The sequence below is a fragment of the Leguminivora glycinivorella genome, chromosome 2 (assembly GCF_023078275.1).
Source record: "Leguminivora glycinivorella isolate SPB_JAAS2020 chromosome 2, LegGlyc_1.1, whole genome shotgun sequence".
NCBI classification, from domain to species: Eukaryota; Metazoa; Arthropoda; class Insecta; order Lepidoptera; family Tortricidae; genus Leguminivora; species Leguminivora glycinivorella.
This window is the reverse complement of record NC_062972.1, coordinates 11,323,608-11,337,280: the sequence shown is the minus strand read 5'-3', so window position 1 is coordinate 11,337,280 and position 13,673 is coordinate 11,323,608. Positions and strand designations below refer to the sequence as shown.

At 37.6% G+C, this 13,673-nt stretch overlaps 1 protein-coding gene across 2 annotated transcripts in view; it reads left to right on the top strand.

The window, feature by feature from the left end:
- The window catches only part of LOC125238297 (tachykinin-like peptides receptor 86C), a 91,493-nt gene that overhangs the window by 74,749 nt on the left and 3,071 nt on the right, over positions 1–13,673 (top strand). The window contains exons 9-10 of one of the 2 annotated variants that reach the window (XM_048145589.1): positions 5,928–5,943; positions 6,088–6,180. In XM_048145589.1, the coding sequence (XP_048001546.1) occupies positions 5,928–5,943; positions 6,088–6,180 (109 nt within the window). The remainder of the gene's footprint in view (positions 1–5,927; positions 5,944–6,087; positions 6,181–13,673) is intronic. The other variant, XM_048145596.1, reaches the window with a different exon arrangement.

Here is a 13,673-nt window from a genome sequence, read left to right as displayed (position 1 = left end):
ACCCCCAAACGCAGCCCTTTCTCACATACATGTAAAACATCAAAAGAATGATTCTCTGATACAGTATGGTCACTCTCTATCAAATGCTTTGCAAAATTGGATCTCTCTGGATGGTTGTGCCTGTATGATGCCATATGCTCCTTATACCTAGTAGTGAAATTGCGGCCCGTTTGGCCCACGTACACTTTGTTACAAACATCACAGCTCAACTTATAAACCCCAGATTTTTTCCCTTTCTCGATCCTATCTTTGCCGTTACAAAGCTTGGAGCGCAAAGTGTTATTTGTCCTAAAGGCCACAGGAATGCCGTTTGACTTCAAAATCTTATAAATGTCCTCTGACACTTTGCCAACATAAGTAATGCTCGCTTGACACCTCTTAACCGGTTCAGAAGGACGTGCCGCATACAACATATTGTTAACCATAACCATTCGCTTCTTTCTGATGATGCCATCAACGATTGATTTATCATAACCGTTCGAAACTGCCAAGTGGTAAATATTGTCCAATTCGGCTCGATAGTGTTCTTCAGAAAGAGGCACAGACAACATCCTATGCACATAACAGTGAAAAGCGAAAGCGAAAAAGCGAAGCGAAGCGAGTGAAAGCGATCAGTCAGTTGCGGGACTTCGGACCGTCAACATCAGCTCCTGAGGATGCCTCGTAGAGAGGCGAAACACGTGTCGAGTTTTGTATATTTGGTGGTGGGTTGTTATATTTATTTGCGTATTTATTTTTATTTTTGCGGTGGGAGGGTGGGAAAATTAATTGCATGTAAAAAATACGCAAGTAATTATAACAGGTTAGCACTGATTGACTTGCACGTTATCTATTCGCGGATTAGCAAAGGAAAGTTCTAGTTTACGATTAACATGGATTTCCGCAAAGTAACGCCTGATTCCATCGATTAAATGTTGAAGTACTTTCGAGTGTCGGTGGTGCTACAAATCTTAAGATATTTACATTTTTAACTTTCTCAAAACGTGTGGACTGGGTGAGCACTTACAAAAATTTATTATAAAAAAACCTGACACGTTAGTGGTTCGTTTTGTATTTTACAAATTCCCATTTCACTTTTACTAAACTATACACATATAATAGCGGTCTAAATCTTATGTTTTTCATCAAAATTCGGCTTTTCAAAAGTGTGAGGATTGAGTGAGCCATAAGAAACTATTTGTAAAAAATTAAATACGTCACTAGGTAATCTAAAATTTATAGAGGTAGGTTGGCATATTTTTTACTAAATGTTAGTATATAAATTATTATATGTTAAATGAATACATTCACTGTTTTCGTTGGTAGTTTGTGAGAACTGAGTGAGCACATGTTAATGATTGTATCTTTTGATTTATCTTTTTACAAATTCAGAGATTCGTTTTACAATTGTTTTAGAACTTTTACTAAATGATCAGCATATTTTTTTTTATTTTCGGAAGGTGCTCACTCAATCCACACGCACACGCACATTTCAGATGGATATAGTTTTAGTATTCTAATATATCTCTCTTTCTTATCATCTGAAAGTCTGTTTGCCAGTCGGCAAAGGCCTCCTCCAGCCGCCAGTATAGACGGATAAAGTCTAAGAAAGAAACGTACCTCAAAGTCATAGAGAAAAAGGTACGGTGGCCTAGATGGCGTTACACCTTTGGGGAACGCTCGGCTAGATGGCTCTAATATTAATATTTGTCATTTTAACACATATCAAGCTAACAATATGGGCCAAATTGTCAAAACTGAGGTTCAAAAGTTTTAAGCTTGTGTCGAGAGATGGCAGTCTTTGCACTGTGATTACATGTTTTACTTTGACAGTAACTCTCTATAATATTCGATCATCTTTGCTGCTTATAAATGTGGCGATTGCGTAGGGACGTAGGCCTATACACCTATACAGGTTCTTTGACAACACTCATCTAATTCTGCACAAAATAATCTGACCCCTATATCTTTATATTATGTACCTACACTACGTCACTTGACCAGTGTAAAAATGATTTCAAAATCCTAAATTGCATGATTTTCACATTTTTTTAAGTATACAAATGCACGTAAAACGATTATGGAACAGAATCTGCGAGGATAATTAATTTTCTTGCAATAGTCGTTAAAAGTTTTATATAATGCCTCGGTCGGATGTGGTAGTAGGGAAGGAATCTTGGGTCAGCTTCCAACTAAAACTGACTTGTCTATTTATAGCAGACTTTCCAGCTTTTTCAAGTATCTAATATTGTAGTATCAACTATATTGTTATTTTAATATTGATTCTAAGAGCTCACTGCTTTAATATGACCCATCTATTTAGAGGTATTATTGCCAAAAGTCACAGTACTCATAAAATACTTGTAAGATGGATGTTAGGTATGTACCTATGTACATTCATCTTTATTTTAGTAATTAAGTACCTAACATTAAAAACGTATTTTTGGACATTGGCAGATAACAATAATAACAATAACAATAACAATAACAATATTTATTTTCAAGAAGTACATAATCAAGAAACATATGCAATGGCCCCCACACTAGGCACAGCCTGTATCGTGGGGACCTGAACCTCAAGAGAGTAAGTAATAGCTAGGACAACGAAAGTATTAACATAAATATGTTTACTATAACAAAAAAAAAAAAAAGAAGAAGATATTCTGTAGGTACTCAGTTTGTGTGTGTGTGTGTGTGTGTGTGTGTGTGTGTGTGTGTGTGTGTGTGTGTGTGTGTGTGTGTGTGTGTGTGTGTGTGTGTGTGTGTGTGTGTGTGTGTGTGTGTGTGTGTGTGTGTGTGTGTGTGTGTGTGTGTGTGTGTGTGTGTGTGTGTGTGTGTGTGTGTGTGTGTGTGTGTGTGTGTGTGTGTGTGTGTGTGTGTGTGTGTGTGTGTGTGTGTGTGTGTGTGTGTGTGTGTGTGTGTGTGTGTGTGTGTGTGTGTGTGTGTGTGTGTGTGTGTGTGTGTGTGTGTGTGTGTGTGTGTGTGTGTGTGTGTGTGTGTGTGTGTGTGTGTGTGTGTGTGTGTGTGTGTGTGTGTGTGTGTGTGTGTGTGTGTGTGTGTGTGTGTGTGTGTGTGTGTGTGTGTGTGTGTGTGTGTGTGTGTGTGTGTGTGTGTGTGTGTGTGTGTGTGTGTGTGTGTGTGTGTGTGTGTGTGTGTGTGTGTGTGTGTGTGTGTGTGTGTGTGTGTGTGTGTGTGTGTGTGTGTGTGTGTGTGTGTGTGTGTGTGTGTGTGTGTGTGTGTGTGTGTGTGTGGTGTGTGTGTGTGTGTGTGTGTGCGTATGTGAATAAAGAAAATCATTTTAGAATGTTCTCTGTTTCTACATAATCCAACGAGAATAGCTTCCTTTGGATATGCCTTTTTGCTTCAGATGGGTTGCAGTGTCTTATATCGCAGTTTTTTATTAAATTATTATATATATGCGGAAAGAGGAAACCTGAGAATCTCATCGCAAAAGTAGATCTAACAAGAGGTATAGGGATTTGGTAGACTCTCTTTTGGGACAAAGCTAATTTGTCAGAAACAGACTCATGACAGACCATCGAGTGTACATATAGGGAAGCACGCAGTAAGAATAACCTACGAACGCTTAGTACGTGTGCTTTTGTGAAAAGTTCTGTAGTAGAAAATCGGCGGGGCAATCCCAAAGATACCTTCAGAACAGCCCTTTGAGCTCGCTCTAAAGTAATCATGAGCCACCCCATGCGAGTATGCAATAGTTTAAAACAGTCTGGCATAGAGCCATGTACATCATTCGAATCAGGTGAAAATCCCCAACCTCTCGTAAGATTTTCAGGGTATATATTAGTTTGCGAACCCTACCAGCCGTCACTAAAATATGTTTTTTAAAATTAAGGTTTTCGTCAATTATAACGCCCAAATATCTGAGTGAACTGGTTCTATTTATAGTGGCACAAGGACAGACGGAAAGATGAGAGTTAGGTGATGCTATGCAAGAGTGGCTGTGGATTTTAAGACATGAAAAGGCGGAAGGAGGATATGATGCAGCTGTTTTATGAAATCCTATGAATTTAGTTTTGTCAGCGTTCAGAGTTAAAAGATTTTGGTTTAGCCAAACAAATAGCTGTTGCAAACCTGCCGAAGCCAATTCATAAGTATCTCGCCACGAGTCAGCATGAAACACCAAGGCTGTGTCATCGGCATAACAGAAAAAATCACAGTTTTTGAGCTTTAGGGACATGATGTCGTTAATGTAAGAAATAAATAATGTAGGTCCTAGTATGCTGCCCTGAGGAACGCCGAATGATACAGGTTTCACAGTGCTCACGACGTTACTGATTCTTATGTGCTGGCTTCTACCCGTAAGATAGCTAGAAAACCAATCCAAAGATTTGCCACGGATCCCAAAGGCTTCCAGTTTTCTTAGTAGTATTGGGATTGACACCGTGTCAAAAGCTTTCGCCAAATCGAGAAATATACCTATACAACCTTTGCCGTCATCAAGATGTGAGACGACAGTATCGGTCAATTTTTTTACAGCTTCCTCGGTAGATTTCCTTGTCGAAAGCCAAATTGACGGTCGGAGAGGAGTTGATTTTTTTCTAAGAATTTGACAAGACGCTTGTTTACCAGACGTTCGAGTATTTTGGAATAAGCTCCAAGAAGTGAGATCGGACGGTAATTGTTCGGAGTATTAGTAGGCCCTCCTTTATGTACTGGAACTACTGCCGCAGTTTTCCAATCCTGGGGGAACGAGCCAGATGCGAAACTAAGGTTGAATATCGACGAAAGTGGGAGAGATACAATATCACCAATATATCTCAAAAGTAAGTTACTAACACCATCTTGACCAGCGGCACTGTTAATGTCCAGTCTGTCTATAAGACTTTGAACTTCGTTCGGGTCAGTAGGTTCAATACAAAAGGAGCCAGAGAAGCTATTATTTTTCGCAGTGACTACTTTCGACGCTAGGTTTTCTTGACTGGTGTTTAGTTTCTGAAGTATAACCTCAGCTAGTTTTGAGCCGACTGTTGAGAACTGCGTGTTACATACGTCAAGGGACTCGGAAATTGTGGGTTTCATTTTAAGGAGATCGTCAGAGGACTTAAAGGTTGCATTGCTATGTGTGATACGTCTAATTGAGTTCCAGATCTTTTTAGGGCAGTTTTTATGCTTGGCTAATTCTTGATTGTCATATTCAGACTTTAATTTTCTGAGAAGGGATCTATGAAAGTTTCGGTAGCGAGTATATACTAACAATTTGTACTTATTAAAAGGGTCTTCTTTATTAGATGGTTACAATTTTTTGTTTTATTATATGTACCTACTTGTAAGAGGGATAACAGTATCACATCGTCATCATCATCATATTCGTAGATTTCACGGTACTTTTTTATTTTATTTCATAATTATACACCGTTATGATTGAATATATCTTGGAAGTACCGTCAAATCTTGGGATTAGTTGTCAAAGCGGACCCCAGGCTCCCATGAGCCGTGGCAAATGCCGGGATAAGGCAAGGTGGATGATGATAATTTAATGTATCTAACTATTATTAGCACCGCGTTGAGCCTCTGAAACAACACACAATTTGTCATTTTTTGTGTAAAACAGCGTTTCTTAAAACGAGCTTGGCAGTGAATCATTTTCGTCGCACAATTTTTTACTGGCTAGTTAGCAAATAACGTTTCTAGAATAAATTTCACGGCGATTGTCCCTTGTTTCCATTTTGTGTTTCATATGCACTTTCCTTCGTTTTTACTAATTACTTTGTAATTACTTACTACCCTGTAGGTACCGAAAATGAAGGGAGCAGTTGCGTTGCGAATAGACCATGAGACCACACGTTCTGTGGATGCGAATCAAAAAAATATTAATATATTTATTTCAGGCGAAGGATATTCTTAATGTAAAGTTATCATACCAATGTGCTAAAATTGTACATTCCTACAAATCCAACAAGCCCTTAATAATACACTTTTGCCTGTAGGTACTTACCTATGTAGGTAAGTTAAAACGACAACCTAAGTAACAACTATATAGAATAGGTACAAATTCCAAATCTTTATTAAACATAATATTGGGTAACACTTTACATCCCATGTCGTGTGTATATTCCTTTGGGATCGTTTACTCAAGTTTTGTTTCAGTCAGCCAGAGGCACTTTCGCGACGCCTCGTTCTTCAGCCGCGTATGACACTCGCCCCGGCGGAGCAACCTGTCTCGGTCGGTTACTCCACGCGGTATGTATCTGACATGATTTTGCTTTTTTGTGGCTTTTGTAGAATCATGTATGCCGTCGCTTGTTTTATTGTTTGTAAGGCAAATCATGTATAGCAGGGCCAATCTCGACTGCGGCGGCCGTAACTGATCCATTTTTTCCATTATTAGACTAATGATGTTGAGTTCTACATGTATCCACTAAACACGCCTACCATTTAGAACCGGTGGACACTCTATTTAATAATGATAATTTTTAAGGAAAAAAGCCGCCGCCTTTGCGAATGTTGGATTATGTAGAAATATGTATATATGTTTTATCATTTATCGCGCGACCATGCTTCCCGTGCTGAAGTGGATAGGAAGTAGGCATTAGTACTCTTGAATATTATGATTTCCACATACATATTCAAACATAACATTAAAGAATAATTATTGGATTATATTGGGTTGGTAAGAAAGTAATGAGCGAATCATAACCAATATTGTAATTTTTATTTAATTTATTATTTTAATCATTTATCAAAAATTTAACGGCCTTCGTTATCTACTACTTGTCTCCATCGTTCTGGTAAAGAATGAATAGTATCGGCGAAGAAGTTCTTAGGTTTAGATTCAAAAAACTCAGCTATATACTGTCGTAGATGGGCTTGATCATCGAACTTTTTTTCATTCAAGGCATTGCTTAGCGATCTGAACAATGCGTAATCCGTAGGTGCCAAGTCTAGAGAGTACGGTGGATGAGGTATCACTTTCCAACCTAGCTCCAATAGCTTTAGCCGAGTCACTTTTGCAATGTGTGGGCGAGCATTGTCGTGTAAGAAAAAAACTTTAGCATGCTGTTAACGATTCTGACAGATTTTTTGGTTTAAATTTTCAAGCTGATTACAGTATACTGATGCGGTAACAGTCATTCCACTTGGTAGGAGTTCCCAGTGAATAATACCATGAATATCCCATCAAACGGACAGCATAACTTTTTTCGGGTGAGGCTCTGTTTTTGGTGCCTCTATTCCTTTTTCGTTTGGAGCTAGCCACTGACGTTTGCGTGTGTGATTTATATATAAGACCCATTTTCCATCTCCAGTGATAAGATGGTCCAACCAGTTGAATGTGCGGCGAAAAGACAGAAGTTGTATGCAGATATCGGCACGGCGGTTTAGTTGATCTCTATCAAGTTCGTGCGGTATCCAAACACTGTATTTGTAGTTTTTTCCCAACTCGTGTAAATCTGTTTCTATAGTGACATGAGAGCAGCCTAACTCGATAGCAAGAGTACGACTCGTTAGCCTCGGATCTCCTTCAATTAAGGTTTTTAATTTGGCTACATCAATCTTCACCGGTCGACCAGACTTAGGTTGATCTGATAATGAAAAGTCGCCACTACGAAACCGCTGGAACCATCGTTTCGCCGTGGCCTCAGACACAACTTCAGGAGCAACACGCTGACATATATTACGCACTGCTTCGGCGGCTGAATGGCCAGACTGAAATTCGTATAGTAAGCAATGCCTTACATGCACTTTTAATTCGTCCATTTTCTTCCTTTTATTAGCTCGGCGACAGCTAGTGAATGACTGACGAGAAACTGCGCGACTCGCCCTTTATATACTTTCGACCATAGAAGATTTTAGAACTCTCTCAAAATTTTTATGTGGAATTCAATCGATCGCTCATTACTTTCTTACCAACCCAATAGGATTTTTTTAAAACTACTTTTAATGCTTTAATTATTTGATGGCAACACAAATGAATATACGTGTACCGTTAAGGTTTGAGGAGTTTCCTCAATTCCTCATGAATCCGATAAATCGAAGCTTGACAAAATTTGACTTGAAAACTCAATATGCTTAACAACCATCACTACAATAGTATAAAACAAAGTCGCTTTCTCTGTCCCTATGTATGCTTAAATCTTTAAAACTACGCAACGGATTTTGATGCGGTTTTTTTTAATAGATAGAGTGATTGTAGAGGAAGGTTTACATGTAGGTTTACTGTTCAGATTTAAGGAGTTCCGTTCTGATCTTCATCAGCAGTTCCACTGCACCAAATGTCACTGTTCTGGACGTAAGTGCATGCTGTTCTTATAAAAATACCAAAGTCACTATAAGTGTGCCGTTCAGATTTGAGGAGTTCCGTTCTGACCATCATCAGCAGTTCCACTGCACCAAATGTCACTGTTCCGTACGTAAATACATGCGGTTCCTTTAAAAACACAAAAATCACCATATGCCTTTAAGATTTGAGGAGTTCCCTCGGTTTCTGCAGAATCCTATCATTAGAATTGGGTTCTGAGAAAAATGGGACCAATCTGTATGCATATACATTCAATCAAAAACATTTTTTTTAAATCGGTTCAGTAACGACGGAGATATCGTGGAACAAACATAAAAAAAATTAAAAAGAAACAGACGAATTGATAACCACCTTCCTTGAGAGATTTGAGGCGGCGGTTAAAAAACATACAGACGAATTGAGAACCACCTTCGTTGAGAAATTTGAGGCGGTGGTTAAAAACATCGTACAAGAAGGAAAAAATGGATCAGTTATACATATTTGCCTCCCAGTCGTGATTTGCCCCGCTGTACCTTACATAGGATTTATCTTTCTTATACCTTTAAAGGAGCAATTCTTGTATATTTATTTATCTATATATATTTACCGAAGATCTCGGAAACCGCTCTAACGATTTCGTTGAAATTTGTTATGTGGGGATTATCGGGGGTGAAAAATCAATCTAGCTCAGCCTTAGATCGCGGAAAACGCGAATTTTCGAGTTTTCATGCGTTATTCTTTCGAGTTAGTAAACGCAAAATATGATCGTTAATTTTGCCGGCCGACATCGGTCGTCAGAGGTTGGTCTAATGTTCGCAGGCTCATCGCGGGTGTCAGGGTTTCGAATCCCGGCCAGAAATAAAGTTTTTGTTTTTTTTGTATTTATAAGAGTTTTTTTATCTTAAGATGTGATGAAATAGAACTTTTTTGATTAATATGGCCAAACTGAAAAAAGTTAAAACTTGAACCACAACACAAGCCTTCCTGAGCTTACCGTGGGGCTCAATCAATATGTGTAAGAATGTCCTATAATATTTATTTATTTATTTATTTTATATGTATTAAACTTTTTATCAACAAGTTGATACATACATACCTACACGTTTGATTTAATTATATGTAACCCGCATAAAATAATTGAGATAAATATTTAAAAATAAATAGGTATTTACTATTTATCTACCTAAATTGTGGGCTCAAGTAGCGCGACAACATTATCATAATGTTGATATACCACTTGAAAAGACAAGACTGGAATTGACCCTTTTGTACCTGGTTGAACAAAATAACGGTATTTCTTAGACGTACAAAAAGATGGCATGAAATGATGTTTTGTAGATTACATTGCAAGAAATTGACAAGAAAAAGGGATAAAAGCTACGTTTTATCCTGACAAAAACATTAATTTGTCAAACAATGGTTGAAGTCCTTAGGGTGCTTAGGGATTACTGATTTTTTTAACATTCTGCTTGTGTATTTTGCTCAACATAAATACCTCGTTAAGAAAATAAATTTTTTTTTTTTTTTTATTGTTTTATCAAAAATTACAATTTGGGTACCTTACATTAATGTTTCGCCAAACTGCGGAGCAGTTTGTTGGCGTTGCGCTCAATCTATTTCTATAAAGTAAAGGTATGTAGGTACACTATTTGTCCAGTAACAGGTTACTTTATGTTAAGTAATGACAAATTACATTTAAAATACTTACTTATGCTTTCATATCTTAATCTTATCATGCGAGACAGCGTAGCTGTAAACTTAGGTAGATACAATAATAAACAAAAACAGAAAAATAAAATAAAATAAAAAAATTAATCTTATGCGACGAGTCATTGGAAGACTCAGTTAGGTATACTTATTTTTACAATTATAGGTAGGCACTAGCTAACATCCGAAAATAAGTAAGGTGCTTAATAGTTAACTTTCATATTTTTGCAGTAAAATTTCTTTCAATTTTGATTTTAAACTACCTATACTGATTTTAGGCGTTCTCAATAGAAAAGAATATTCATTATAAATCTTGGGTATCATATATTCTTTTGCTCTTTTCCCATAATAATTTTTTGCTGATGGTTGTATTAGACTCGGCTTCATAGCAGACCTAGTATTCCTTTTACTTATTTTCGGCAATTTATAATCATTAGTGTAATAACTATTTAATACATTTAGGTATATAGCTTTACAGTGTACGGGAAGAATCTTGCATGTTGAGAATAGTACATCATAATTATGCCTGTGTTTTTTCCTAGTTTTATAACTGACTAAATATTTCAACAATCTTATCTGAAGCAGCTTTATTTGATCCAAATATGTTTTAAAAGTAAGTCCGTAGCAGCTGAGTCCATAGCTTATTAATGCGTCAGCGAGTGCGTGGTAGACAATGCGCAAAGTGCGTTTGTTTACAACTAGATTTAGATGGTAAAACTGACCTAGAATTGACCTGAGCCTATTGCATAGTTGATTAATGTGAGGTTTCCAATTGAAGTGCTTGTCAATTAACAATCCTAAATACTTAAATTTATCTACTACTTCTAATTTCTTACATGTACAATTAAAGTTGTTATTATGAAAACATTCATATGAATGCCCTATGACATTAATATCTCTATCTGTTACATTTTTTGCTACTCTGTTATATGGTGAAAATATATGCATACATTTTGTTTTATTTAAGTTTAATATTATTCCATTGTCATGGGCCCATTTCGTGACATTATCAAAATCCCTCTGCACTTTGTCCACCATTTCAATAACGTCCTTGCCGGCGAACAACAGGCACATATCGTCCGCATACATGTAGACCGTGCAGTTTTGCACCACGTTGGCCACGCTGTTCACATGCATGATGTACCCGACCGGCCCATATACAGAACCGGTCGGCACGCCGAGCGTGACGTCAGCGTCCGCCCCGGACTCCCCGTTTATGGCCGTGCGTAGGGTCCTATTGCTTAGGTACTCACGCAGCCATGCGTTCGTAGGCCCCCTTATGCCACACTCATCCATCGCCTGCAACAGCTGCTCGTGATCCAAAGTGTCGAATGCTTTTTTGTAGTCAATAAATAAAGCAATTACCTGTTGTCCGCCGCCAAGGCTTTTGTTAACATAATTAGAGAACTGGGTCAAGGCCGTCGCGGTACTCCTTCCCCTCCTAAAGCCATGCTGAGCTTGCGATATTATATTAAAATGTTCTAAAAAAGAGCTCACTTGTTCTACGACAGCTTTTTCTACAATTTTATTTATAACAGGTAGGATAGCAATTGGCCTATAGTTCGCATAATCTAAATGAGAGCCCTGCTTGAAAATTGGCCTAATTAAGGATTTCTTTAATTGTTCTGGATATAAACCTTTTGACATACAGAGATTAATAAATTTGGCTAAAACTACGCTTAAGTCCTTTTTAACATATTTAATGTCCTGTACTCTAATCTTATCAATACCAGGTGCTTTGCCATAACTCAATTTATCAATAATTTTTTCGACATCGCTGCCATTTACATTTTTAAATCTAAAAGACACATTACTCTGGTTTACATACGAATTCCTATCTAGGAACTTGTGATTACAATTATGCTTTAAATTTACAATTTCCTGGGTAAATGTCCTTGAAAAGTGGTTACAGATATTTTCAATATTATCAGTTTTCCCTAAATATTTCATAATCGTGCTGTCTACATTTCCCTTATTTCGACCCATCCAATTATTAATTTTGCCCCATATTTTTCGAAAGTCACCCTCACACTTCATAATTTCATTTTGCCTAAACTTGTTCTTAGCAGCATTTATAATTTTATTTAATTTATTTCTGTACCGCGTGTACTCAAGTCTTAAATTCATATTTTTAGGGTTGCGTTTCCAAATTCTAAATAATTTATCTCTCTGGTCAATCATACTTTCTAGCCCTTTATTTATCCATGGTTGAGATTCTCGTTTATTTTCCTGTTTACATTGTGTTAATGCCTTATTATAAATGTTGCTAAAAACAATACATATTTTCTCATACAGCATTAATGGACAATCTATTGTTAACATGTCAGACCAGTTAATTATTTTCAGCTGATCTACTATTTTACGGTTATTTAACATATAACGGCACTCGCGCACATTCGGGTCATTATTGCTTGCAACTATATCCAGACGTATACCTATCATGTGGTGGTCGGATAACTTACAGGTGAGCATGTGTGCGGCGGCGCGCGTTACACTGCGCCTTCGCACCCATGCATGGTCGATGCACGACGACTGTAGCATTCCATCAACTATCGCCTCGCGCGTTATCTCTGTTGACGGAATAGCGCACTGGAGACCGTATTCACACAACATGGTTTTGTATTTTGTAACAATGGTATTCATGTCGTTTGATAGATCTAGATTCATATCCCCGATAACGATTACGTCCTCATTTGGGGTGATCTGCTTGAGTAGGTCTCTTACTTCTTCCACAAACCTTAGCTTGTTAGAACTAGGCGGTCTATAAAAAGAGAACACATGAACTATTTTATCCTTGATCCTTAACTTTCCATGTAACATTTCCGACGATATGGTATGCTTTTTATCCGCAGTAAAATCAAGGTTGTTTTTTGCATATATTAATAATCCCCCTCCTCTACTTTCTTCTCTCGTGTTAGAATGCAAATTATATCCTGGTATAGAATAAAATGACAGTTCTTCCTCCCTCACATTTACTTCAGATAATATAACTAAGTCTATTTTGTCGTCACATTGTTTCAATAAGACAAGGAGCTCACCAAACTGCTTTCTGAGTGACCTAATATTCAAGTGTATTATATCCAACTCCTCTGTTTTATTCGTGATATTATAACTCCATAGCGTTCTGCTATCGTATCTAATATATTCCATCTCCTCATCTAAAAAATCGAAAGTTCTGTTCATCACAAAATAAATATTAATACCTATTGAAAATAAAGTAGTGTGTAAGCGCTCAGTAATACTGTTTACTCTGCGGTATTTTCAATGTTATCAATTAGGACTTTAATGTCCTCTTCAGACTTTATATTATAAATTTTCTTTTCTGACTCACTCTTCCTCACTAATATGTTAGACTTCTGGAACCACACATAACTATATGTAGGCTTTAGCTGGTTCTTGGCGGACCAAAATAATTGGCGTTTGAACTTAGTCATATCCTCATTGATGTAGATCCTTTTTGTATTATTATTTCCAAATACTGCACCGTTAGTGAGATGGGTCTTGCGCTTGTTTATCCATTGGTCGCGGGCCGCCTTGGTGCGCATAGTAACAACTATCGGCCGCGCGCGGGCCTGTTTATCGCTGTGTTCTGCGTCTACCTTCTTCTTCGGGGCACCCACTCTACGGATTTGCTCGATGTCGTCGGTTTTAAGCTCCAACTTTTGGGCAATGGATGCTACTACGCCTTCCAGCTTTTCATTTTCGACCTCATCAACGCAGGCCAACTCAATTACTTTCTCCTTCTCTTTTT